The sequence below is a fragment of the Castor canadensis genome, chromosome 1, assembly GCF_047511655.1.
Source record: "Castor canadensis chromosome 1, mCasCan1.hap1v2, whole genome shotgun sequence".
NCBI lineage: Eukaryota > Metazoa > Chordata > Mammalia > Rodentia > Castoridae > Castor > Castor canadensis.
Window position 1 is genome coordinate 131,931,717 of NC_133386.1, and position 25,641 is coordinate 131,957,357.

General features: G+C 38.0%; 1 protein-coding gene across 3 annotated transcripts; it reads left to right on the forward strand.

Moving 5' to 3' along the window:
- The first annotated feature begins 7 nt into the window (after positions 1 to 7).
- Positions 8 to 25,346, forward strand: Thap12 (THAP domain containing 12). Of its 3 annotated transcripts, none has more exons than XM_020167136.2 (5): positions 8 to 258; positions 11,396 to 11,516; positions 15,220 to 15,327; positions 19,865 to 19,901; positions 22,158 to 25,346. In XM_020167136.2, exons 1-5 carry the CDS (start codon positions 170 to 172, stop codon positions 24,086 to 24,088), a joined length of 2,286 nt encoding a protein of 761 aa, XP_020022725.1. In that variant the 5' UTR covers positions 8 to 169; the 3' UTR covers positions 24,089 to 25,346. The 3 variants fall into 3 exon arrangements, with proteins under 3 accessions (XP_020022725.1, XP_073938718.1, XP_020022732.1); XM_020167143.2 differs by lacking the exon at positions 8 to 258 and adding an exon at positions 12,176 to 12,229; XM_074082617.1 differs by lacking the exon at positions 11,396 to 11,516 and having other exon boundaries at positions 120 to 258.
- Positions 25,347 to 25,641: the final 295 nt, after the last annotated feature.

Consider the following 25,641-nt stretch of genomic DNA (forward strand, 5'->3'; position numbering starts at 1 on the left):
GCGCGCCCCTCCTGCCCCTCGCGGCTTCTCGCGCGCCCGCCCCTCCCCCGCGCGCGGCCCTGCCGAGCCGGCCGGCCGGCCTGGCTCCCCTCCCCGGCCCCGACGGGCGGGCAGACTGCCCTGAGGAGGCAGGGAGGGGAAGGCTGGGCCGGCCGGCGGGTGGGCAACGATGCCGAACTTCTGCGCGGCCCCCAACTGCACGCGGAAGAGCACGCAGTCAGACCTGGCCTTCTTCAGGTTCCCGCGGGACCCGGCCAGGTAAGCGCGGTGTGGCGCCGGCTGCCGGGCCCACTGCGCTGTGCGCGCTGCTGGCTTCGGGTCGGGGGACGGCGGGGGACCTCCGCGCACGTGCGTCCGCTGGAGCTCGGCGTCCAGGGCATCACCCGACACGCCACGCTGCCTTCCTTGGTCGATTCGCTGTGTGGCCTCGGGCTAGCCGCTTTCCTTTCTGGGCTTCCTTAGCTGTCAAGGAGGGGCTTGGCGGGCCCTGCCCTCTCCCCCTGCCACCCTTCTGCCCCAGGACAGTGTTTTTGCTTGGAGTCGGGCCACCTTCTTTGATCTCAAGTCAGGTCACAGTTACTGTCGCCTTCGGACTTGTCGCTGCAGTGTTCGAGTTCACGCTCTGACCGTTACTCATCTCCTTTGGTTATTGCGAGGATGACGGGAGTGGGCGATACACGTGAGGGCGTGGGAATTGGTGTGAAATTGCTTCCTTGACGTAATCCGCGCGCCGACTTGTATTTAGGCAGTGAAGGGCTGTGTGTGAAAGGCCTCTCTTGTTGATTCATTTAAAAATCAATGCCTACTATGTGGGGATTACTGAAGTCAGGTAAATAAGACTGTCACGGCCAGCAGAAAGCTCATAATCCATGGGGGGAGGCAAATATATCGACCGGCGATTATAGTGTAACATGACACTTATTCAACACACATTTATTGAAGGCCTGTTGTAACTCTGCTAGACATTGGTCTGAGCAGGGGCAGGAGTGGTGCAGACGAACAAATGAGAGTCCCTACGTAACCCTGCACGGTGGCTCACGCCTGTAGTCCTAGTTAGTACGGAGATGGAGATCGGGAAGATGGAGATTGGAGGCCAGCTCCAGGCAAAAAGTTCTGGAGTCCCATCTCAGTCAATAAAAACCGTGTGTGGTGGCGCGTCCCTTGTCAACCCAGCCACACAAGAAGCATAGTAGGAAGATTGTGGTCCAGGCCAGTCAAGCACAGTTTTGAGACCCTATTCGCAAAGTAGAGCTGGGGTCCTGGCTCAAGTGGTAGAGCACCTGTCTTAGAAAGCAGAAGGTCCTGAGTTCAAACCCCAGCTTCGGAGGGAAAAAAAGTCTTTACTTTTAGGGATGACACTCTAGTAAGAGGAAATAGACAAGTTAAGATATGTACAGCAGTGTGTCAGTGATAAATACCATGGAGAAAAATAGAAGTTGGAGAGAGTAATGGTAGCAGGGGAGTCATAATTGCTCTTGAAAATGGGGTGAGCAGAAAGTCCTCACTTAGGTGAATTTGAACAAAGTTGAAGTAGATGAGGTGGCCAGGCATGAATATATCTTGGGGAAGAGCATTCTGGACTCAGGACACAGTAAGAGCAAGGCAGGCCATGCTTGATGAGACTAGAAAGCATTTGTAATGGGGAGAGACAGATTTTATAGGAAATTGTAGTCCATGGGAAACACTGGCATTTATTCTGAGTGAGAAAGGAAGGTTTAGAGTAGAGACTTGTATTTTAACAGCATCACTGGTTGGTTGTTAAATGCAGGGAAGAAAAGGTGAAAGCAGGAAGACCAATTAAATGCTAGTGCAATAATACAGATTGGGGGGAGTGGGGCTGGCAAATTGTTGCTTTTGAGGTAAGGTTCGAAGGTGAAGCCAACAGGATTTGCTAAGGGTTTAGATGTAAGAGAAAAAGAGGAGTCAAGAATAGCTCCTGAGATTTTTAACCTGAGCCTTTGCTAAGATAGGAAAAACTAGAAGAGCAGGCTTGATGGAGGGCTGTTAAAGTTTGATTTGGGCATGATATCAGAATAGATGTCTTTCTTCACATACAGAAATGAAATCAGAATGACCTATATTTAAATAAATGACCTAAATATAAGAGCTAAAGCCATTAAACTCTTAGAAGAAAGCATAGAAGTGAGTCATCGTGGGATTTGGCAACAGATTCTTAGATATAAACCAAAAACTTGCCATGAAAGGAAAAATAGGACTCATGTGGTAGAGTGCCTGCTTTGCAAAAAAAAAAAAATATTATCACAGTTAAACTTTTGTATACCAAAAGACTATCAAGAAAATGGAGAAAATTAAAAAGATTATTTGCAAATAGTACAACTTGATAAGGGTCTAGCACCCAAAATATATAAAGAAATCCTAAATTCAACGAGGAAAAGACAACCCAGTTACAAAACGGGCAAAGGACTTGAGTATATGTTTCTCCAAAGAGATAGAAATGACTCAACATCATTAGTTATTAGGGAAATTGAAATCAAAACTACAATAAGTGACAAACAGAATTATGATATCACCCAGCAGTTTCATTCCTAGGTGTATAGAATATTATTCTGTCATAAAAAGAAATGAAGTACCAATACGTGCTAAACGTGGATGAACCTCAGACATTATGCTAAGTGAAAGAAGCCAGACGCAAAAGGTCATATGTTGCATGGTTCCATTTATATGAAATGGCCAGATTAGGTCAATCCAAAGAGAAAAAGAGCAAATTGGTTGCCTGGAGCTGGAGGAAAATGAAACTGATTAGTGGATATGTCATTTCTGTCCATATGTACCATATGTAGTTGAGTGCTGTTTTCATTACGCTAAGGAAAGTATGGCCCACTGGGGCTTACATTGTCAGATTTGGAAGATTTCAGATCTAGTGCAATCTCCCTTGAAATGCTGGAATTCCATAAGTACTAGTAACTTTTGACCTTTTCGAGGTCATTGTTCCCCCCACCACCTTTTTTTTTTTTTTTTTTGGCAGTACTAAGGGTTTAAACTCGGGGCCTCATGCTTGCTAGGCAGGCGCTCCTCTACCACTTGAGCAACTCGGCCAGCCCCATTGTCCCTGTTGCAAATAGCATAAGGTAAAGGACTCTTACCTGAGAAAAAGACATGAGATGCTTTTGCATTCCACCATTAAGGTGTGTATGGGCCCTTTTGGGCCATGTGAATGAATATCTGCCTTTGCTAAAGTACCTCCAGTGAGGTACTTTGTGAGGGGACACCTGAGGATTTTGGACAGCTTTGGTTGTTGTTTCTTCCTTGTTTTGAGTGCAAATTGCTTTCCGTAATTTATGCTTTGGAGATCTTAGCTTTGTTCCTAGGGTCCCACTGAGCAGGTCTGTGCCCTTTTCCATGGAAGAAACTGTTCCATGTTCCAATTTTAAGACCAAATTGTACACTTTTCTGAATTCTTTTTAAACATTTATTAAGATACAATTCATCCAATAAAAGTGCATAATTTAATGGTTTTGGCATATTGCATTAGTTTAGGTTTTTGGTAAAGTACATATAACAATTGGTCATTTTAACTTAAATGTGCAATTTGGTGGCATTAATATGTTTTTTGTTATGCCAAAATATTTTGACAGTTTCTTTTTCACTATGCCTAGAGTTTTAATATAAGCTTTTGCATTCAACCATCAAGGTGTGCATGGCCCCTTATACACCTTGTAGTTTCCAGAGGTATTTATTAAATTAATAACAGTATTTTAACTACAGTTCTTTTTAGTCCTGTAAAATGGGTTGCAGGGAAGGTTGATAAAAGGTGCTACTACCAATCTATTGTTCAAAAGTTAACTGACCTTGTTAACTAACAAAGTTAAATATATTTAATTCTGTTAAATAGTACATTTCCCATTCATTGTATTTATAAGTTCCATGAACTTTTAGAAACAGCTCTTTAGAAATGATTAAATCAAAATGTAATCAATTAAAAAAAGACTGGAATTCACATATCATAATAATTCTTACTGGCTTAGAAAAAGTGGCATTAAGATGCTTTTTTAAAGTGAAATAACTCAGCTTAGTGCAGTGACACGGAGGTCATTGGTTATCAGCCTTCCCTAAACTGGCTTGCCTAATGCAAAGACTTGGTGGGGGCCTGTAGGCAGCTCACAGAGAGGCTCATCCCCAAGTTGCATGAAAGTATACAGGTGGGGCTAATGAATTGCCCCTATTACAGTGAGTTGCCTCCTGAGGCAATTAGTGCTAACCTGATCGTGAGGGTGAAGTCTTCCAAGGTTAGGTTAGTTGAGAATTGTTCTCCATCTTATAAAATGTAAAACAGTAATTTTTCTGGGGGCTTATGATGGTCGCTATCTTAGTCCATTTGGACTGCTATAATAAGATACCTTAGATCTCATAATTTATAACCAACAGATATTATAACAAAACACCATAGACTGGATAATTTATAAACAACAGAAATTTATTTCTTACAGTCAAGACCGCAGCAGATTTGGTGTTTGGTGAGGTCTTGTTCATAGATGGTGCCTTGTTGTTGAGTGCTCACACACAGAGATAAACAAGTTCTCTTGGGCCACTTCTCTAAGGGTATTAAGCCTATTCTCCCTGTACATGCCCCACTTTCCAACACCATGAGGAATAAGTTTCAACATGCAAATTTTGGGGAACACACTCAGACCATAGCAGTCCCCAGGACCCTCTCAGGGGGTCTGCAGTGTCAAAGCTGCTTTCATAATAACACTGATATTGTTTGCCATTTTTATGCTCCTCCTTTCAGGAGTGTACAATGAAATATGAGGGGTACTATTAACATGTTGGCATCATTGCTCAGATAAGTTGTATATTGTGCTTTCCAGAATTTAAAAATTATAATTATTCAAATCCAGGTGTTTGGTAGACCTTTTCTTAAAAGTGACTGAAGTAAGCCTGCCACTTTATTTTATTTTTATTTTTTTGAGGCATGGTCTTTTGCAGCTCAGACTGGCCTTGAGCATATGATCCTCCTGCCTCAACCTCCCAAGTTCTGGGATTATAAGAATGGACCACCACACCCAGGTAATAAGCCTGCCACTTTAAGGAAAACTACTGCTATTCTAGAATTCAAGTGAAAATTAGAATTTTGGAAAATGAATAGTGTGCCACCATCACCTTGACAGCTCTCTAAGACTTAAAACACTTTTCTGATGAGTCATTCATCAATGACGTGGGTTTTTTTTATTATTATTATTTTTATTTTACCGTTTTTATATTTACTCACACGTATATACATTGTTTGGGACACACACACACACACCCTTTCCGGGCAGAACCTGTTCTACCCTCTTGTTCTCCAATTTTGTTGAAGGGAAAACTTAAGAGATAATAAGAAAGACATAGTGGTTTTTGCTAGTTTGAGATAAAGATTGCTATACAGAGAGATGCCTAGTATTGCTTCCATGCACTTGATGTGGTTTTTTAATGTCATATAATGAAATGTATTTAACCTCAGATGGTCTATAAACTCACTGAAGTAATATTGTCCAAGTGATCAATTTATGATTTTATAGATATGAATAGATAAAAAATGTATTCAAAGTGCAAAGGAGACCAATATATTTTAACGTAATCATGTGTGAAAAAGCTCATTGATGTGGTTTCAGAGTCCACATTGCAGCTAATTTTTAAGAAACTACTACTTGTGGAGTTTGGTGTAGTATTAAAGAATATACAAAATGGTGGCTCACATCTGTAATCCTAGCTACTCGGGAGGCAGAGATCAGGAAGATCACAGTTTGAAATCAGCCAGGGCAAATAGTTCAAGAAAACCCATCTCAAAAACACCCAACACAAAGAAGGACCGGAGGAGTGGCTCATGGGTACCTGTCTAGCAAGCGTGAGACCCTGAGTTCAAACCCCTGTACTGGAAAAAACACACACACGCACACACACACACAAAATCATATGGAAAAGTGAGGAGTATTTTTATAGTATTTTAAACTACATATCAATTTGAGACTGGATTTATGGCAACAGATTAAATACAGAAGCAGCCATGAGAATCCTAGCTGTCTTCTGTTAAACTAGATATTAAAAGATTTACAAAGATCAAAAACAGTGTCATTAATCTTACTACATATTTATTTTGAAAACATATTTTTCATTAAAATATTACCTAACACAGGTAATGGGGTTGCTATTTTTAGTGAATTAATAGTTTTTTTAATTTCTCAGTTTTAATTTCATAATAATGAATATTGATAGATAAAAGGATGTTTGTGATGGAGAGAAATAGACAGATTCAGGGAGTCACCCCCTACTCTGCAAAATGAAAGGGCCCCAGAGTCTGGAGTATAGGGAACAGAACAGTGACAGGGAGAGCCATGAAAGGGGGACATTGGTAAAAATTTGAGAGATAATTATGTAACTATGCATGTTTGTATGTAAGTATATATACATGTCTACATGTATGGATAAAAAAGACTTGGGGTCATATGTAACTTATGATTTATTGATGCAAAAACATATATGCACATATCACAAATCATAAGTGTATAGCATTTTGGATTTCCAGAGTTACATACCCATGAAATTTTTTTAAAAATAGAGTACTGTTAATATCTCAAACACCCTTCCTCCACTGCCTCTCCAGTCATTATCCCACTCTCCCCAGTAATGGCCACTGTGACTTCACATACCTTAGATTATTTAAGTTTGGGAGAGAAGGAGAAGAGTGAGGTGACTCTTGAATATGACCTGGACCTCAGAAGCCTCTTTATGCCCATTTCCAGGTACCTCTTCCCAAATGAATCTATTATGCTATTACTTGATGGGGAGCCCCAAGACCATCCCCTATTCAGAAGTTCATTAGAAGGACTCATGGGATTTGGTATACAGTGGTACTCACAGCTAAAATTTATTACAACAGTTTAGTAAGTGTACACATCTGAATCATAAGGAAAAAAAAAGACTGAATCAAGAGGAATCCATTATGCTCTGTCCCTCCCATAAGAAGTCATACTGAGCCCATTCACCCACTGTAATGAAAATGGAACAACCTCCCTGCCATGTTTCTGTCCAGAGAAGCCATTAGAGACCCAATACCCAAGGTTTTTATTGGGGCCTGCTCACACAGGCAGCTCCTGCCTAGCATGTGCTAAAACTTGAGACTCCTAGAAGGAAGAGTTACTCTATAAATCATTATTTGCATAGTCTAGGCACAGTGAGCTGCCTTACCAGTTAGGAAACATTTTATGTCCGTGTAGGGAATTATTTACCACCAGCCCAGTTCCCACACACTGACCAAAGGCCCTTAACATACAGGCCTTTCTAAAGATAGCAATTTCAGGCTGTTAACTCTTTCTGACAAAGCCCATAGATGAGTTTGGCTGTTCTTGAATTTCATACAAAAGTAATCATATAACGTATTCTTGGCTCCTTCCACCTGACATTTTGAGATTGTAGAATTTACTCATTCCAGGGCAGGTAGTATTCCAGTGAATGAATATACAACCATTTATCGTTTCTGTTGTGATGGGGAGAGTGGGAGTGGTTTCGCCCGTTTCCCAACATTTGGTATTACCTCTCTACACTGTAGTTGTTCTTGTGGGTATGTGGTAATGTTTGTGATTTTTTTTTTTAATTAGTATTTTCTTGATGAGAATGGGCTTAAATTTTTTTTATCTTGTATATTGACCATTTCAATAATTTTATTACTGTAAAGTTCCTGTTTGGGTCCCTTGCACATTTTTATATATTTGATTGTCTGATTTATTTGTAGGAGTTTTTCATACACACACACACATATTGGATGAACTCATTGGTATAGATATATGTATTGCAGATGATCTTTCATTTTGTGGGCTACCATTTCACTCTCTTAAATGGTTTTTTCTTTTTCTTCTTTTTTTGATACTAGAGTTTGAACTCAGGGCTTCATGCTTGTTAGGCAGACACTCTACCCTTCAAGCCATGCCTCCTGCCCTTTTTGCTCTGGTTATTTTTGAAATAGGATCTCACTTTTTGCCCAGGCCAGCCTGGACTATGATCCTTCTATTTATACGTCCCACCATAGCTGGGATGACAAGCACATGCCACCACACCCAGCTTTTTCTATTATGATGGGATCTCATTGGCTAGCCTCAAACTTTGATCCTTTCCCATCTCAGCCTCTCTAGTAGCTAGGATTACAGGTGTGAACCACTGTGTCCAGCTTTAAATGGTTTCTTTTAATGAAGAAAAGTTACTAATGTTAAAATAGCTTATTCGTCTTTATCTCTGGAGTTTGTACCTTCTGTTGCCTTCTTTTAAGAGATTTTTGTTGGTTTTGGGGTTTTTTTTTTTCATGGTTTGGGGTTTGAACACAGGGCATCAGACTTGCTAGGCAGGCACTTTACCACTTGAGCCACTCTGCCAGCCCTAAGAGATTTTTGTCTACTCCAAGGTGATAAAGTCAGTTTTCTTTATGGAGATGGTAGAGCGCCTGCCTAGCAAGTGTGAGGACTTGAGTTCAAACCCCAGTACCACCACACACACAAAAAAAATCCTTAAAAAAAAAAAGATAGTTTCCTTTATCTTTTAGGCTAGTTATTTTTAGACTTGAGAAAACTGTTTTTTTAAATTTCTTTTATTCATATGTGCATACAATGTTTGGGTCATTTCTCCCCCCTTCCCCCCCACCCCTCCCTCTCCCACCCTACCCCCTCGCTACCAGGTAGAAACTGTTTTGCCCTTATCTCTAATTTTGTTGAAGAGAGAGTATAATCAATAATAGGAAGGACCAAGGGTTTTTGCTAGTTGAGAAAAGGGAGAAAACTTAATATGGACTCTAGATATCAATACTATGAAGTATTTATTTAAAATTTTTTGGGGGTGAGATACTGGGGTTTGAACTCAGGGCCTCACGCTTGCTAGTCAGGCATTCTACCACTTGAGCTACTCCACCAGCCCCTGCATTATCTTTTAGAAACCTTGTTGTTGTTTTTTTTTTTGGATCTGTGATCACTTGGAATTTATTTTTGTTTGGTATTAAAGTATTGATCAAGGTTCATTTTCTTCGTAAGAATATCCATCTGACTTGGAACTGTTCATTGAAAAAAAATCTATTTCCACTGCTGTTCAAAGCTACCTTTGTCTTAAGTATCTAGAACTTTCTATTTTGTTCCATTGCTCTATCCTTGTGCAATATCACACTTTTTTGTGGAACTGGGCTTTGAATTCTCCCTTGCTAGATAGACCTTCTACCATTTCAGCCACCACCACCACCCCCCCCCGCCCCCCGGCCAGCCCACTTAAGTCTTAGGTAGTGTAAGTTTTTCAACCTCTTTTTTTCCTTAAGTTTACCTTGGCTACTCTTGGTCCTTTGAATTTCTGTACAAAAAGTTTTGACATAATTTTGCTCTCTCTTTTTCTCCTTCCCCACAACACAAGAATTTACTGGGATTGGCATTATATTGAATCAGTAAACTAATTTGGGGAGAATTTATTTGTTTAATATTCAGCCTCTTAATCCATGAGCTTACCTATTCCCCTGAGTCACCTTGTATATCTTTCACTAGGTTTATTCGTAGGTATTTGATATGGAAAGACATAAGTGTAATTAACTGGACTTTCTGTCCTGTACCCAATCTGTTCTTGATTTTTGGAATCTGAGTTGCTGTTGTTATCAACAAGCTATTTTAACTTAGTTCAGAGATAGTATGGGAGTAGTGTTCTATGTGAAGGTCTCCAGAGATTAAGAATTTAAAGAACAAACTAAACTGTAACAGTTTGACAAATTATAGTGAAACAGTTTTTACACTTAATGTTTAGATTTTGAAATACAAAGTGTTTATAATCAATGTACAGTGTAAAGTATTAAAACAGACATCTCTTAGGCATCATTATTGAGTGATATAATACTTCTTGGTTAAAAGAGAGGCTGTACAATTTAGGTATGTGGTTTTAGTTTAGGTTGAAAAATCATGTCACCATGGTTTTGCAAATTTAGGTGGAGGGAATTAAGGGCCAGGGTTTGTATGGGAGGTGGATAGTAGTGTTAAGACCTAAGAAAATATACTATAATGTAATTATAACATGAATATGTTTTCAAATTTATGAACCTTTTTTTAAATTAAAGGACATTTTATTTACTGACAGATAAAAAACTAACTCTAGGCAGTGCAGGCTGTACCACTCACCCCATTTACAAAGAACTGAGGTTAATTTACAGTGCTTAAGCAATACCGTACTTATTTTTTGGCAAAGTGCTATATTGTACAAAACTGACCATACGTGAACCAGGGTAAGAAATTTCTATAAAAAACAGAAAAAAATTTAGATAGTGGCTCAAAAAAACCGAGCTGCCATTTATGCATAGGTTGATGTACAGTATGTAACCAAACCAAGTGTCCCTTTTGAGTTTTCATGTTGATAATACTCAAATTTTTAACACTTTATCCATGGCAGAACTTTTGCTAATAACTTGAAGTAAGAGGAAGGTCACTAGTTGTGACCTTCAGACAGTTACTTAGCATTTTTGTGTCTTGACTTTTTTTTCATCTGCATAGGGGAGATGATAATAGTACCCATATTTGGAAAGGACTTAGAACAGTGTCATTCTCTTAATAAGTGCTTAGTAAACATTATTATTATTATTATTATTTGATTTTCTGCATATATTTCAATGCCAATAGGACTGTTCTGTTCAGTAACTTCAATACTTTTTGAACATTAGATTGTGCAGACACAATCTCTGCATTCATAGAGCTTGTAATCTTATTTGTACAGATATTACTATAGATAATAAATTGTGTTTATACTAAGCAAATGAATATTGCTTTCATGCTTCCACCAAAAACTCTAGTTATTTATAGAACATCTCCCTGCTAATTTTCTGCAGTGATAGTTTTGCTTCATTTGTTCAAGTTGAAATACCAAAGGGGAATGTTAGGCTGTTTGGCCTTGTAGGTTGTGCAACTTTTCGCTGTGCTGCTGATTACAGTTCTGTCTGATGCTCAGTTGCCTTGGGAGTTGGAAGACCCAGGTGTAAGTTCTAGTTTTGCTACTGATTTTAGACATAACTTTGGGCAAATTTTCTTAACCTTGTCTGTAAGAATAGTTTATATGCTAAATGATTTCTGAGGTTTCTTCAACTCTCATTTTGTTATTAATCAACTTCTCCAAATTATGTTCCAGAGGAAGGGATTAGGAATCCATTGTTAATAACATATACTTGCCTTAAAACCAAATGCTGAAATTTATTTATGCATTTATTGTTAAATTTTTTTTCAAGACAGGTTCTTACTATGTAACCCAGGCTGGCCTCCAACTTTTGATCCTCCTGCCTCCACGCCCCCCCCCCCCCCCCGTGCCAGGATTATAGGCATATACCACCACACTCAGCCCAAATGCTGAAATTTAAATGCTGAACTCATATTCCATAATTCTATTTTGGTTTTATTTATAGATGCCAGAAGTGGGTGGAGAATTGTAGGAGAGCAGACTTAGAAGATAAAACACCTGATCAACTAAATAAACATTATCGACTATGTGCCAAACACTTTGAAACCTCCATGATCTGTAGAACTGTAAGTGATAGAAGGACTTGGTTTCTCTTTCTCTTACTGTATCTGGTTGGAGATGTTAATATTTAACTATGAATTGGAAGATGTACTTATACCCTGCCACTTTAAGATGAAGATAAATTTGAAGCTGAGTGATACTGATTTGTTTCTAAAAACATGATATTTTTAAACCTCCCCTGTTCCTGGTGCCCCATTCTCACTCACCATGAGAAAATTCTGGATGATTATAACAGTAAGTTTAAGATAATGTTGGTGCATTTATTTGGAGCAATTTCTTTAGAGCCCTTTTATGAGTGATATGTTCATCTAGAAGCGTTGCTCTTTCTTTTCTGTTTTGAATGTACTCTTAGAGCCAACACTTAATTTTTGTGTGCTAGATACAATAAGAAGCAAAATCAGACAGGTAGTGTGAGAAAACATTCCCCTCAGTAATTTGCAATTTCATGTCCAAACCTTCCCCTTTCAAGGGCCCAATTTCTAATGGGATTAGACCAGATGATTTCTGATATCTTAAGATTTTTAACCATCTAGGATTCTGTTATTGCTGTAATCCATAAAAGCCAAAAATAGGGCAGATTTAATTGAAATTCTGCAGTAAGTAACTATTTAATAACTAGTAAGGAAGAAAGTTTCGTTAAATAATATATGGTGTTCTTGTTTAGGTATAACTAATGTGTCATCTTGGATATTGGGATAGACATAAACTTGATTTGAAGGTACACTATATATTGTTATGCAGCAATTTATTTTGATATTTTTTTCAGATACATTTTGCAGAGGCATCAGAAATCTAAAGAATGATTGGGTTATTTTATTTCTCAAAATTAATTGAAGCAGATACTTGTGAAGTCATTGGGAGGTGAGCCAATTCCGGTTCAACAATTTAATCACAAATATTTGAGGGATATTTTTTGCCTTGCTTTGTTAAGAGCGTAATAATGATCAACTAAAAGAAGAGGTGTCTTATGTCTAAAAGGCAGACTACTTTTATGTTCTTGACATTCAGTAAAAATATCCCAAATGATTATTTTAAATACATCAGCCACCTGCATTTTTGCATTTTTATTTTAGTAATAAATACGGTCTCTTAATTGGATAACTCCAACCAGATTTATGTGAAAAATTTAGTCAGAGTATAGAACAGGAAGATTGAGCTAGTTTTGCTTTTTTTTGGCAGTGGAGTGAGCCACTCCACCAGCCCTTTATTGTGGTGGGTTTTTTCATGAATTATTTGCCCCCGGATCTCTGCCTTCTGAGTAGCTAGGATTAGAGGTGTGAGCCACTGGCGCCCAGTTTCGCTTTTTTTTTTTTTGACAGTACTGGGGGTTGCTCTCAGGGCCTCATACTTTTTAGGCAGGCGCTGTACCACTTGAGCTATGCCTCCAGCCCTTTTTGTGTAAGTTATTTTGAGATAAGGTCTCACTTTATGCTCAACCCAACCTGGATTGTGATCCTTCTATTTGTGTTTTACCCTCTTAGCTGGAGATAACAGGTGCATGCCACTGTGCCCAGCCATTGATTGAGATGGGGGTCTCATGAACTTTTTGCCTGAGCTGGCCTGAAACCACGATCCTCCTAATCTATGCCTCCCAAGTAGCTAGGATTATTGGCTTGAGCGACTGGGCCCAGCCTTGTTTTACTTTTTTAAGTTGCAAATTATTCTTCAGTCTTGAATAAATTAACCCAAATGTGAAAAAGTATTCTTTCTATATATGTAAAAAATGCTGCTGTTAATAGCTTTATATGATATATGTATTCAAATGTTTAAGAATTTTGGCTTCATTATTTTGGCATTTAAGATCTCATTAGTAAACATTCATGAGTAGTTCCGCCAAAGCCAAATATTTTATCTTTGATGCTAGGTAAGATTAGTTCTATTTGTTCAAACCTTAAATTAGCAGCCAAAGATTAAATCTCAGTACTAAGTTAAATTGTTCATATGAATTAAGTATAATCCTTTTTGGCATGAGTACTTATAAATGAATATTTATAAAATATCACATTTTTCAATCACACTCTATTTTCTCATTTTTGCTTTATTTGCTAAAAAATAACAAATTAGATTTGAATCTTTAAAATTCATTGAAATAATTTGTCCCTCCCCTCACTTATAATTTCTAAGATACCAAGAGGTGACCGTGTGTTTCTGTTTGAGACTTTTTCTCAATGGGAAAAATGGGAAGCCTAGGATATTACAGGTTTTCCTCTCTTCCGTGGTTGTGTCCTTAGCCAGTCCCTGGCTCTGATAGACTCAGAATCACTAGCCCATCACTAAGGCTGAGTGTCATTAAGAAATCAGATATCCTTCTTTGTATTTTCTATGATGCATGGGATTGAACTAGAAAATAATGAGTCAGATAGGAATTCTTTCCCACGCGTATTCAACAACTCTTTGGATAAAACCCAAGATAATGTGTTCTATTTATGTTTTCCCTTCTTATCTTCCTAACCTCCCTTCCCTAGGTGAAAACATTTAGAGGGGTGATTTTTGTTTGACATATTCTTAGAACATGCTTTAATAGTCAGCTTTGAAATGATCACTACTCCCAAGAAAACTTTTTAAAATGAAGTATGGTTTATATTTTCTAATTGCAACTGAAGAGAGAAATTAAAGTCACTGTTTGGAGTAGCTGGGAGGAATATAATAGCAGTTGATCATTTATCTGTTGCTCTCTTCTCAATAAGCTTCTTGTTCCCCCAACCTCCTCTGAGCTAGTTACGGAAGACTGTCACTATTCTAGGTATGGATCCAACTTCTGGCCAAGTTGGATTATTTAACAGGAAATAGGATAGAGAATGAACATCCTTCTGTGATAAGATCATTAGAACTAGAAGGGGCCAAGTGCTGGTAATCCCAGCACTCAGTAAGCAGAGTCAAGAGGATTGCAAGTTTAAAGATAGTGTGGCCTCCATAGGGAGACACTGTCTAAGAAAAAGAACTCGAAGGGGAATTTAGAAATACCTAATTTAGTGTTGGCAGAAATATGATTATTTGTATCACTGTGGTATGAGAGATGATTTCAAGTAGGCCATGAATCAGTTTTTATCTTAGTTTTATATTTTATGTGTTAAAAGTATAACTGGCCCATGAAAGATTATTTTTAGTTTTTATTAAGACAATGTTAACTTGAAAAGTAAGTACATTGTATAAAAGTATAAATGGTGGTATCATGGAAATGGCAAGCATTATGATCATTATTAATATGTGAATAATTTCAGTTTGGGAAATGTTGAGGTACTCAATACCTGAATCTTCCTGAGAAGAGGAAACTGGGGTCAAAAAGGGGAGTTAATTTGACTAGGGCTCTTAGTGAGGCGGCACTGGTAGAGTTTGGACTAGTTCCAAGGTCTCCTGGTCCTAGTCCAACATTGTTTTCACTGTATCTTGATGTTTCTCAGTAGCACTGTCAGTGCAGTAAACAGCAGGTAAGGAGGGGAAGCGTTGTCATAGAATGTACAGGAGGGGGATTGTTGGGAGACTTGTAAGTTGTGGGGACTTCCTGAACTCATGGAAGGACAGAACAAATAAAGAGTGCCAGAGGGAAGATGAAAAAACAGCTCGAAATAGTAGACCGATCTGAACTGACATCAAATTTTGTAAGTCTATATAACTTTAGAGACAAGTTAAAGTACTGGAGAAATCACTAATGTAGAATTTTCTTTTTCAGAGGGACCATTTCTGAATTAACATATTTTTCTTTTTCAGAGTCCTTACAGGACAGTTCTTCGAGATAATGCAATACCAACAATATTTGATCTTACCAGTCATTTGAACAATCCACATAGTAGACACAGAAAACGAATAAAAGAATTGGTATGTCCTTGGGTCTTCAGCTTTTCCACCTCCACATAATACTATGAAATCAAATATAGGTGCATTAATAATTAATCCAAGTTATTCTCTATTTCACAGATAGTGTGATGGGAAATGAATGTTCGTGATTACTAGGTAGCTTGAATTTAAAATGATTAGTTAGTTCTGTCCTACTCAAATTGGAAAAACTCCTTCAAATATAGCCAATTGGTACTTGGATCACAGTGTGCTGTTAATTACAGGCCACTAACTCATTCCCTTCCTGAGATGTGGTAGGGAGGAGGCTCTACCTTTTCTTTGGTATAAAGGAAAATGTAAACATTGAGAATTGTATAGCTTTACAGATAAGGATTCTCTCACTATTAAATACTGACAAGGTTTAGAAAAATCTTTAAAACCTTTAAATATGGCATAATTTATACGTGTCTTGGTATCTTCAGTTCTGATAATAGAAACCTACCTATTTTTTTTTTTTTATTAACCTAGGTGAACAAAATTAACTCAGGTACCTCAGTTCATGGCTTTCTGTCCTCATTGCCACTAGCAAGGCCCTTATTTTGTTTGTACTGTTTTTCCTCCTTCCACTATTATTCCTATTCTTTCCTTACCTGTTGGTACCAGTGCTAGTGTATTCAATATATAGCATATCAATCCACATACTATATGCTTTTTTTGTTTTTTTCTTGCAGTACTGGGGCTTGAACTCAGGGCCTCATGCTTGCTAGACAGATACTCTACCACTTGAGCCACTCTGCTAGTCCCTATATGCTTTTTAAAGATAACATTTGTCTAATTTTTCTTATTTTCTTTTATGTTTACCTTTCATGTTTAGATCTTTGATCCACTTGGACTTTGTATGTGTGGTGCCCAGTAAGGAATCTTACTTTTTCTCCTTACAGAAAACTAGTTTTCCCAACATGGTCTGTTAATTCATTCTTTCCTCCAATGGTATAAAATATCGGTTTTTATATCACCTCTGTCATATACAGTTTAATGCAAGGCTATTTCTGGCACTGTTCCACTGGCCTATTTGTTTACATCTGTATCACACTGTTCTTACTACCATGGCCTTACAATATTTTTTACTGTGTGTATAGCAGGGGGAATACTGGGGTTTGAAGGGTTTGAACTCAGAGCTTATACCTTGAGCCACTCCACCAGCCCTTTTTTGTGAAGATTTTCTCTAGATAGGGTCTCATAAACTATTTGCCCAGGCTGGCTTCATACTGCGATCCTCCTGATCTCTGCCTCCTGAATAGCTAGGATTACAGTTGTGAGCCACCAGTGCCTGGCTATATTTCACTTTCAGATAGAGTGATTAACTCTTCTTTTTCAAAACTTTGTTATTTATTGGTGAACCTCTATTCCTCTTTATGAATTTGACAATCCTTTTGTCAAGTTCTCCTAGAAATCCTGTTGGGATCTTTATAATAATTGCTTTGAATTGACACCATTATAATATTAATTAGTCCCATCCCCTGAATAGAAAAAAAACAAATAACTGTTAAGTAACAAAAGTCATTGACAAAACTACATAATGGTTCTTTGAAAAGTCTATTAAAATACTTAAAGGAACACAAAGTCAAATTTTGAAAACTTCAGGATGTTTCTATATTGTTTTTGTTTTGTTTTGTTGTTGGGGATGGAACCCAGGCCTTGTGCTTGCCAAGCAGGTGCTCCAGCACTGAGCTACATCCTCAGCCTAATTTGAGGGATTTTTGTTGCAGTTCTTATAAGAGAACTTTTCCCTTGTACTTTTTCCCTTAGCTTACTTCCTAAATTCATATGGTTCTTGTTGGCACAAGAGTATAAATTCTGGTTGAGGTTGTTTCCAACAATTTTGAAGAACTTTGTTTATTCCTAATAGTCTGCTGAGTTTTCAGTGCAATTGAGTCTGTCATTGGCAAATAAGGAGACATTTGTCTCCTTCTAATTCTTAGCTTTTTAATTTTTTCTGTTGTCTGTCTCATTTAGTCAAGAGTCCTAGTACTAGCTGGGTGCTGGTGGCTTACATCTATAATCCTAGCTACTTGAAAGGCAGACATCAGGAGGATCGCAGTTCAAAGCCAGCCCAGGCTAATAGTTATTGAGACCCTATCTTGATAATAGCCAACACAAAAATAGGGCTGGTGGAGTGGCTCAAGAGGTAGAGTGCCTGCCCTAGCAAGTATGAGGTCCTGAGTTCAAACCTCAGTGCCACCAAAAAAGAAACAGGAAAAAAAAAAAATAAAAGATTACCACCAGTACCATGTTAAACAGTTCCAATAATGTCACATTGCCTTATTCCATTAAGTGTGATGTTTGCTGTTTATCAAGTTAAGGAAATTCCTTTCTAGTTCTATATTCAGTTTTTAATCATAACTTGTTAAGCTTATCAATTGCTTTCAGTGAATTTATCAAGTAGAAAAGTTCACAAATTGTTTTTCATTCTCTAGTGTGAATAACTGAATTTTGTGATGTCAAACTGTGCATTTCTCTGATGTACCCTAATTGATTATAATATATTTATTTTTCTATTCTGTTAGATTTAGTTGGCCACTATTTTATTCAGTATTTCACATTTATAGTATTGCCCTGTCATTTTTTCTGTGTATTCTTCTCATCTAGTTTTGATGTCAGGATCCTTTTAGCTTCATAAAATGAGTTGAATACCTTTCCTTTTCTTTCTTTTTTCTAGAAAAACTTGTATAATGTAAATATTGTCTGCTCTTGAAAGTTAGGTAGAACTTAGTAAAAGCATCAGAGGCTTGGGGTGGGTAAAGGAAGGTTTTGATAGCCATTCCAGTTTCTTAGTTTTCTTTTTCTTCTAGGGTTTTATTATATATTTCCAAAAGTCTATTATTTCATCTAGGATTTTTGAATGTTTGCCTTTCTCTGTTCCTAAAATTATTTTCATAGTCTTTTCAAAGAACCAGTAGTTAGTTTTATCGATGATTTCTGTACCTGTGGCTGTTTTCATAGGTTTGCTATACTTGTGGCTGTTTTATAGGTTTGTTCTATCATTTGGGGTATTTACTTTTTTGGCTTTTGCTGGCTTCTTGAATGTTATGTATATTCCAAGCTATTTTTAGACATACAATGTTTAGCTATCAGTATTTTGTAATTTCCCCTATTTTTTTTAACGTAAGATTGTTCTTGTTTTTAGTTTCCAGACATGAATTTATTTTTGAAAAAGCATTTTATGTTTTTAACTCAAGTGTTATTAAAGTGATGCTTAGAGTATCTCCATAGTCTAGAAGGTGTTGATTCATTCTAGTTTTTTTTGCATCCATTATCACTGTTGAAGTCTGGTGTCAGCCTGATTTTTATCCCTTTTTAGGTGATCTGCTTTTCTTTCTAAAAGCTTTTATAATTTTTTCTTTATGTTTGGCAGTTAAAATTTCATTGAACAGGGAGGGCTATAGTTCAGTGGTAGAGCATTTAACTAGTGAGGCCCTGGGTTCAATCCACAGCACCGAAAAAATTTTTTTCAATGAACTGTATTTAGATATGAACTTTTTCCTATGTAGTCTAATGACCATTTTGTATCTGAGGACTTAAATCTCTTTTAAGTTCTGAGAAATCTTCAGTTTTTTTTTAATTACTATTTCTTCATGTACCTCTTACCATATATTTATTTCTGTTCTTCTTGAACTTCTCATAGATGAACGCTAACACTTAAAAGGCAGTCTTCCATATGTGCTTTCTCAGTGTTAAGTACCAGGGGTAAGGCACTTAGCCTCTTCCTGTTTTGTAGCTGTCATTTCCTTGTATTCTGCCCCTTGGCGAACCTCAAGATTCTTTACTGAGGAACACTCCAGATCTGTCATCCTTGTAACTGTGTAGCCCATGGGATTAGGAGGGAGTATTCTAAGTAAACTAGGCTGTTGACATTTCTTGTTATCAGCAGCATCTTCAGGGATGCCCATCACGGACTCTGCTATCTCCGTCAGTGGCACTGTTGCTTCTTACCACAGAGCAGTAATGGGGTAGGTTGTGATATAAATATCATAGAGGTTTGGAGCGAGTAAAGGACACAACTGGAGAGTTCTTCCTCAGTCTAACCCTGAGTGTAGGTACTAAATTCATAGATTATGCTCTGTGCATTCATTTCTCTTCCATATTAACACTGTGATGCCTTCCTTCCCAGAGATTTCTCATCACTTTTGTGTTAGGTTCTGTGATTCAGCAACCTTCTTGTATGGCATCTCCAGTGTTAGATCAGGAAGGGGATGGTAGTGCCCTCTTGAGTTTGACTCCAGGTGTACTTTCATGCTTTTATTATCCAGTAAACACTTGTAGCCCAAAGTTAGGATGATTTAGGTAGAGAGTAAAGTTAAATGATACGTTCTTTCCTTTCTAGCACTTTTTGGAGTCATTAGCAAACTAGATTGTTTTGGCTTTCTCTCATCTTTCTATTGAAAGATTGTATTCCATATAAAGAATTTATGCTCTCAAACGAGTAAAATTTACCTCAAAATAGGCTTTTAGTGAGTCTAAGATGATACACTGGAGGTCAATTTTCTTAAATTTTTTTTTCTTTTTTCTTGTTATTTAGAGTGAAGATGAAATCAGGACACTGAAACAGAAAAAAAGTAAGTGATAGCATTAATGACTCATCTTCTGAATGCCTTTTAAAAAGGCCTTGACCTGGTAAAGACAAATAAATATGTTTTATATACAAAACCTATCTTGAGAATGGGTGAAAGAGTGGTTGGCTTTGTCTTGTGGCCTGGAATTATCTGAGACTAAAGTCTTCTGCGTGCTTCTTTGCCAACACTTTGCCATGTGCAGACAGCTCAGAGGTGATTCCTTCTCCCCTTAGGTACTCTCAGTGTGGTAGGGGTGATAGGCCACAGTCAGAATGTTATAGGACGGGGAAGGAAGACAACAGTAAGTGTAGGCACTGTACTTATGTCCACCCAACCTGTGGTGCAGAATTAGTTCTTGGTAAATGTTTAAGAAATAAATGCTGTGGGGGCAACTGCTATATTGATATAGTGATCACAATAGTCTTTTTGCAGATTCTGATGCTGTGTCTCCTCCTTTAGCTTTTCTTCTTGCTATTATTATTATTATTAACATAGTCATTGATCAATGTCAAGTCATTGACCTAAGTGTTTTACTTAACAATAGTTCATTTAATTTTCACAGTAGCTCTGTAAGAAAGAAAGGAGGAAGGAAGATATTCTATGCCAAAGCAGAGTGGCACAAAACAGTGTGCTAGATTTGGGGAACTACTCATATTGGTGTTGAAGTTTCTGTTGACCTGTGATGCTTAGAAAACAAACCAGAGGGGACCTTAGAGGCCAGAACTTAAAGGGTTTGGGGCTGCTGGTAGTTGGAACCATTGAGAGGTTTGTAAGAAGTCAATAATACGGACCTGATTTCCATGTTACATAGAGCACTTGTCTGAGTAGAGAAGGTAACAGGGTAGGCAAGGAGGCCAGAACTCTGGGAACTTGTATATGGACAACTTATATATGGAAAGATGTCCAAAAGGAAGGAAGCTAGCTTTTCATTTTATATTCTTTGCTTTTTAATGAGTATCTTTATGAAAAAATAGAAGCCATAGAATTAGTACGTATTGATTGAAAGTGGAAAAGTAATGGAGGATAGAGGGAAGATAGGAAGGAGGTGGGGATGGGGAGAAATGTGTCAGGCAAGCATCTAGGATAACCTCTTGCTTTCTGGCTTGGGAAAACCTACTTAGTGAAGAACACCACTCTGTAGTGTGTGATGAATAGAGTTACCATCTGAGCTGAGGAGGAGTGAGAGAAGGGTGCTCCCTGCCCCTGCTAAACCCTGGTAAAGTTCTGATGGCCTGAGATGCCTGGAAGCATGGCTAACACAGGCTCCAGCCAGGCTAGACTTCACTTTGTACTTGCTTCTCTTTCCTGCCTGACTGCTTTTTCTGGAGCACTTCCTGCCAGCTCACATGCTCTCCATGTTCATGTCTTCCTTATCCATTTCACTATAAAATTCAACTTCTCTTACCAATTTTTTATTAACTGTTCCTCCCAAGATACTATGCAGTTTTGGGTGGTCCTCTCATAGTCATAAATTGTGAGAACTAGGTTCTAACCACAGTTCTTCAGATTTGAATTCTCGCTAGGGCCACCACTGATCTGTATATGACTGTGGGCAGCACACGTAACTTGCAGGACCTCACTTTTTCCATCCAAATGTGAAGAGATTAGGCTAAGATTCTAATATTCTAATGTTAGTCTGAAATTACTTGAATCTGTATTATATTGGATTTTGTATAGCTGTCTCATCCCCATATAAAGTGTGGCTTAATAGTTTGATAGAAAGAATGTCCACATGGACCTTGGAATTAGACAAGCTTGGATTTGAATTTCACTCCTATCCTTCTGACTTCTTCTGTGACGTTGGGCAAGTTATTTACTGTCCTCATTTGTCAAGTGGACTTGATGCCATCTGCCTGAAGAAAGTAATATGATGCATATGAAAGGGTAAACACTGTGCCTCAGTAAATGCTGGTTCTCTTCACCTTCCCTTTTCTGAGAACATGGATTGTCTGCAGTATTTTGAATAATATGTGATGTGCCTTGTTGAGTTTATAAAAAATCGTTCCTACTTCATACAGCATTTATGTATAGAACTAAAATCTGTTTACAGTGTTTGCCTCTCACAGTCTTAAAGTAAGATTGTGTCTTACTTCAATTTCTCTGTCCAGTAGCTAGAGAGTAGATGGTCCAGTAGATGTCCTGTGAATGCTGAATGAATGATTTTGTGAATTTTAAATATTTAGCCAATGAAATGTGATTTTTGTTTTATTTTTGTATAGCTCCTCATGAGCCTGTTTTTCAAATTAACTTGTTTTCCAGTTGACGAAACTTCTGAACAGGAACAAAAACATAAAGAAACAAACAACAGCAGTACTCAGAACCCCAGTGCAGAAGGGGCTGACCAGCAGGATGAAGACATTTTGCCTTTAACCCTTGAAGAGAAAGAAAACAAAGAATACCTAAAGTCTTTATTTGAAATTTTGATTCTTATGGGAAAACAAAACATACCTCTGGATGGGCATGAGGCTGATGAAATCCCAGAAGGTCTCTTTACTCCTGATAACTTTCAGGCACTGTTGGAATGCCGGATAAATTCTGGTGAAGAAGTCCTGAGAAAGCGCTTTGAGACTACAGCAGTTAACACATTGTTCTGTTCTAAAACACAGCAGAAACAGATGCTAGAGATCTGTGAGAGCTGCATTCGGGAAGAAACCCTCAGGGAAGTGAGAGACTCACACTTCTTTTCCATTATCACCGATGATGTAGTGGACATAGCAGGGGAAGAGCATCTACCCGTGTTGGTGAGGTTTGTTGATGAATCTCATAACCTGAGAGAGGAATTTGTGGGCTTCCTGCCTTATGAAGCTGATGCAGAAATTTTGGCTGTGAAATTTCACACTACCATAACTGAGAAGTGGGGACTAAATATGGAGTATTGTCGTGGCCAGGCTTACATTGTTTCCAGTGGATTTTCTTCCAAAATGAAAGTTGTTGCTTCTAGACTTTTAGAGAAATATCCCCAAGCTATCTACACACTCTGCTCTTCCTGTGCCTTAAACATGTGGTTGGCCAAATCAGTCCCTGTGGTGGGGGTGTCCGTTGCATTAGGAACAATGGAGGAAGTTTGTTCTTTTTTCCTTCGGTCACCGCAACTGCTTTTAGAACTTGACAATGTCATTTCTGTTCTTTTTCAGAATAGTGAAGAGCGGGGTAAAGAGCTGAAGGAAATTTGCCATTCTCAGTGGACAGGCAGGCATGATGCTTTTGAAATTTTAGTGGACCTCCTGCAAGCACTTGTATTATGCTTAGATAGTATAAACAGTGACACAAATATTAGATGGAATAACTGTATAGCTGGCCGAGCATTTATACTCTGCAGTGCAGTGACAGATTTTGATTTTATTGTTACCATTGTTGTTCTTAAAAATGTCTTATCTTTTACAAGAGCCTTTGGGAAAAATCTCCAGGGACAAACTTCTGATGTCTTCTTTGCCGCCAGTAGCTTGACTGCAGTGCTACATTCTCTCAATGAAGTGATGGAAAATATTGAAGTTTATCATGAGTTTTGGTTTGAGGAAGCCACAAATTTGGCAAATAAACTTGATATTCAGATGAAACTTCCTGGGAAATTCCGTAGGGCCCAGCAAGGTAACTTGGACTCTCAGCTAAGCTCTGAGAGTTACTATAAAGAAACTCTAAGTGTTCCAACAGTGGAGCATATTATTCAGGAACTTAAAGATATATTCTCAGAACAGCACCTCAAAGCTCTTAAATGCTTATCTCTAGTACCTTCAGTCATGGGACAGCTCAAATTCAACACATCAGAGGAACACCATGCTGACATGTACAGAAGTGATTTACCCAATCCTGACACGCTCTCAGCTGAGCTTCATTGTTGGAGAATCAAGTGGAAACACAGAGGGAAAGATATAGAACTTCCATCTACCATTTATGAAGCCCTCCATCTGCCTGACATCAAGTTTTTCCCTAATGTATATGCCTTGCTAAAAGTACTGTGTATTCTTCCTGTGATGAAGGTTGAGAATGAGCGCTATGAAAATGGACGAAAGCGTCTCAAAGCATACTTGAGGAACACTTTGACAGACCAAAGGTCAAGTAATTTGGCTTTGCTTAACATAAATTTTGATATAAAACATGATCTGGATTTAATGGTGGACACATATATCAAACTCTATACAACTAAGTCAGAGCTTCCTACAGATAATTCAGAAACCATTGAAAATACCTAAGAGACTTTTTTAATGGGCTTTGTCTTCTATGGAAAAAAAGCTATAAGATGTTGTGGGCCACTTAATCACTGAATATCTTTGCCTTTAGGCCTCCAGTTGAACATATTAACCATTGATGATCTGCTTATTTAAATGGTCCGTGTTTGAACACTCATGCTTTGAATACCTGTCTCTTCTTCCAAAAAATGGCATTGGAAATGCCATACTTCACCTCTGAATTATCTCTACTAGTGGCACTCTGGAATTGTTTTAGTTAAGTCATTTTAGATACAACATGTATTATCACTGTGGAAACAGTTACCAGGTACTGAGTTACCAGTTTCTTGAAAAAATGAATTTTGAGGAGATAAGGAAGAAAGGAATACATTTTATATAATGTTATAATGAAGCCCACTATTGACTTTTGACTAGTAGAAGTTCTAAGTGTAGTTTAAAAATCTGTTATAATGACTGTGGGGAGACAGAGGCAGGAGGATCTCAAGTTCAAGCCCAGTCTGGGCTACATAGCAAGACCCTGTCTCAAAAAAACCAAGGACTGGGATGGTAGCTCAGTGGTAGAGTGCTTGCCTGGTATGCACAAGGCTCTAGATTCCATCCCAGCAATGAAAAAAAAAGATAAAATCTGTAATGAACAGTTAAGGGAATTACCAGAGAGTGAATTGTGAGCTCACCAAACAAAGATTCAGTGTAGACTTTGTCTTTGTCAAATGAACTTAAAGGAACAGTTGCAGTTCAAGTTGGAGTGGAAGGGCCTGCATTGTTGCTCTATACCTGGTTGTTGCTGTTTACATTCCTTTGTTGAGCCTACATTTCATAAGCTTTTCATCAGGTCAATGTTGGACACTTCTGCTTCAAGACAGAATTTATGCCATCCCTACAGGCAACTGGCTTGTCTGTTCTGTCTTTTTTCCATGATTATATATACTGCCTCATCTTGACTTATTAGAAAAAAACTACAAAAATAAATGTTTTGTGGTTTATTTAGAAATAATACAGAAAAGATTGCTGTTATTTTTGGTGAAAAAAATCAATTTTGTATAGTTTATTTCAATCTAAATAAAATGTGAATTTTCTTTAAAGTTCAGGTACATTATTTTTGGTGGGGTCAAAACACATTCTTTTGGTAAATTCTCTTAATATATTTGGTAACACAATTTTCATAATTCAAGATGAAGTGTTTTTTGACTTTTGATATGTTTTAATACTCAAGGTGTAGGAAAATATTTTAATTAAAAGTAAATTATTAAGTGTGCCATTTACCTGATTTGTTAATGTTATGAATCCTGACACAAATTGTCAGAGTTGGGGTTATTGTTTCTGGTTAAAATGTAAATGAATGAATTTAATTGCACAGCTGCCATTGGATTATTTTGTTGGGATAAGTTACTTGAGCTTCAGAAAGCAGAATAGGGCGCATTTGCTGGAGTGCTGAGTATTAATGATAGTTGACAGCACATTCCCTATTGTGGGTAAGCCTACTCAGGTCACAAAGAGATCACAACTTCATATTATTGCCACAGTTCAGATGCCTCTCTCTTTAGCAGAAAGAACTG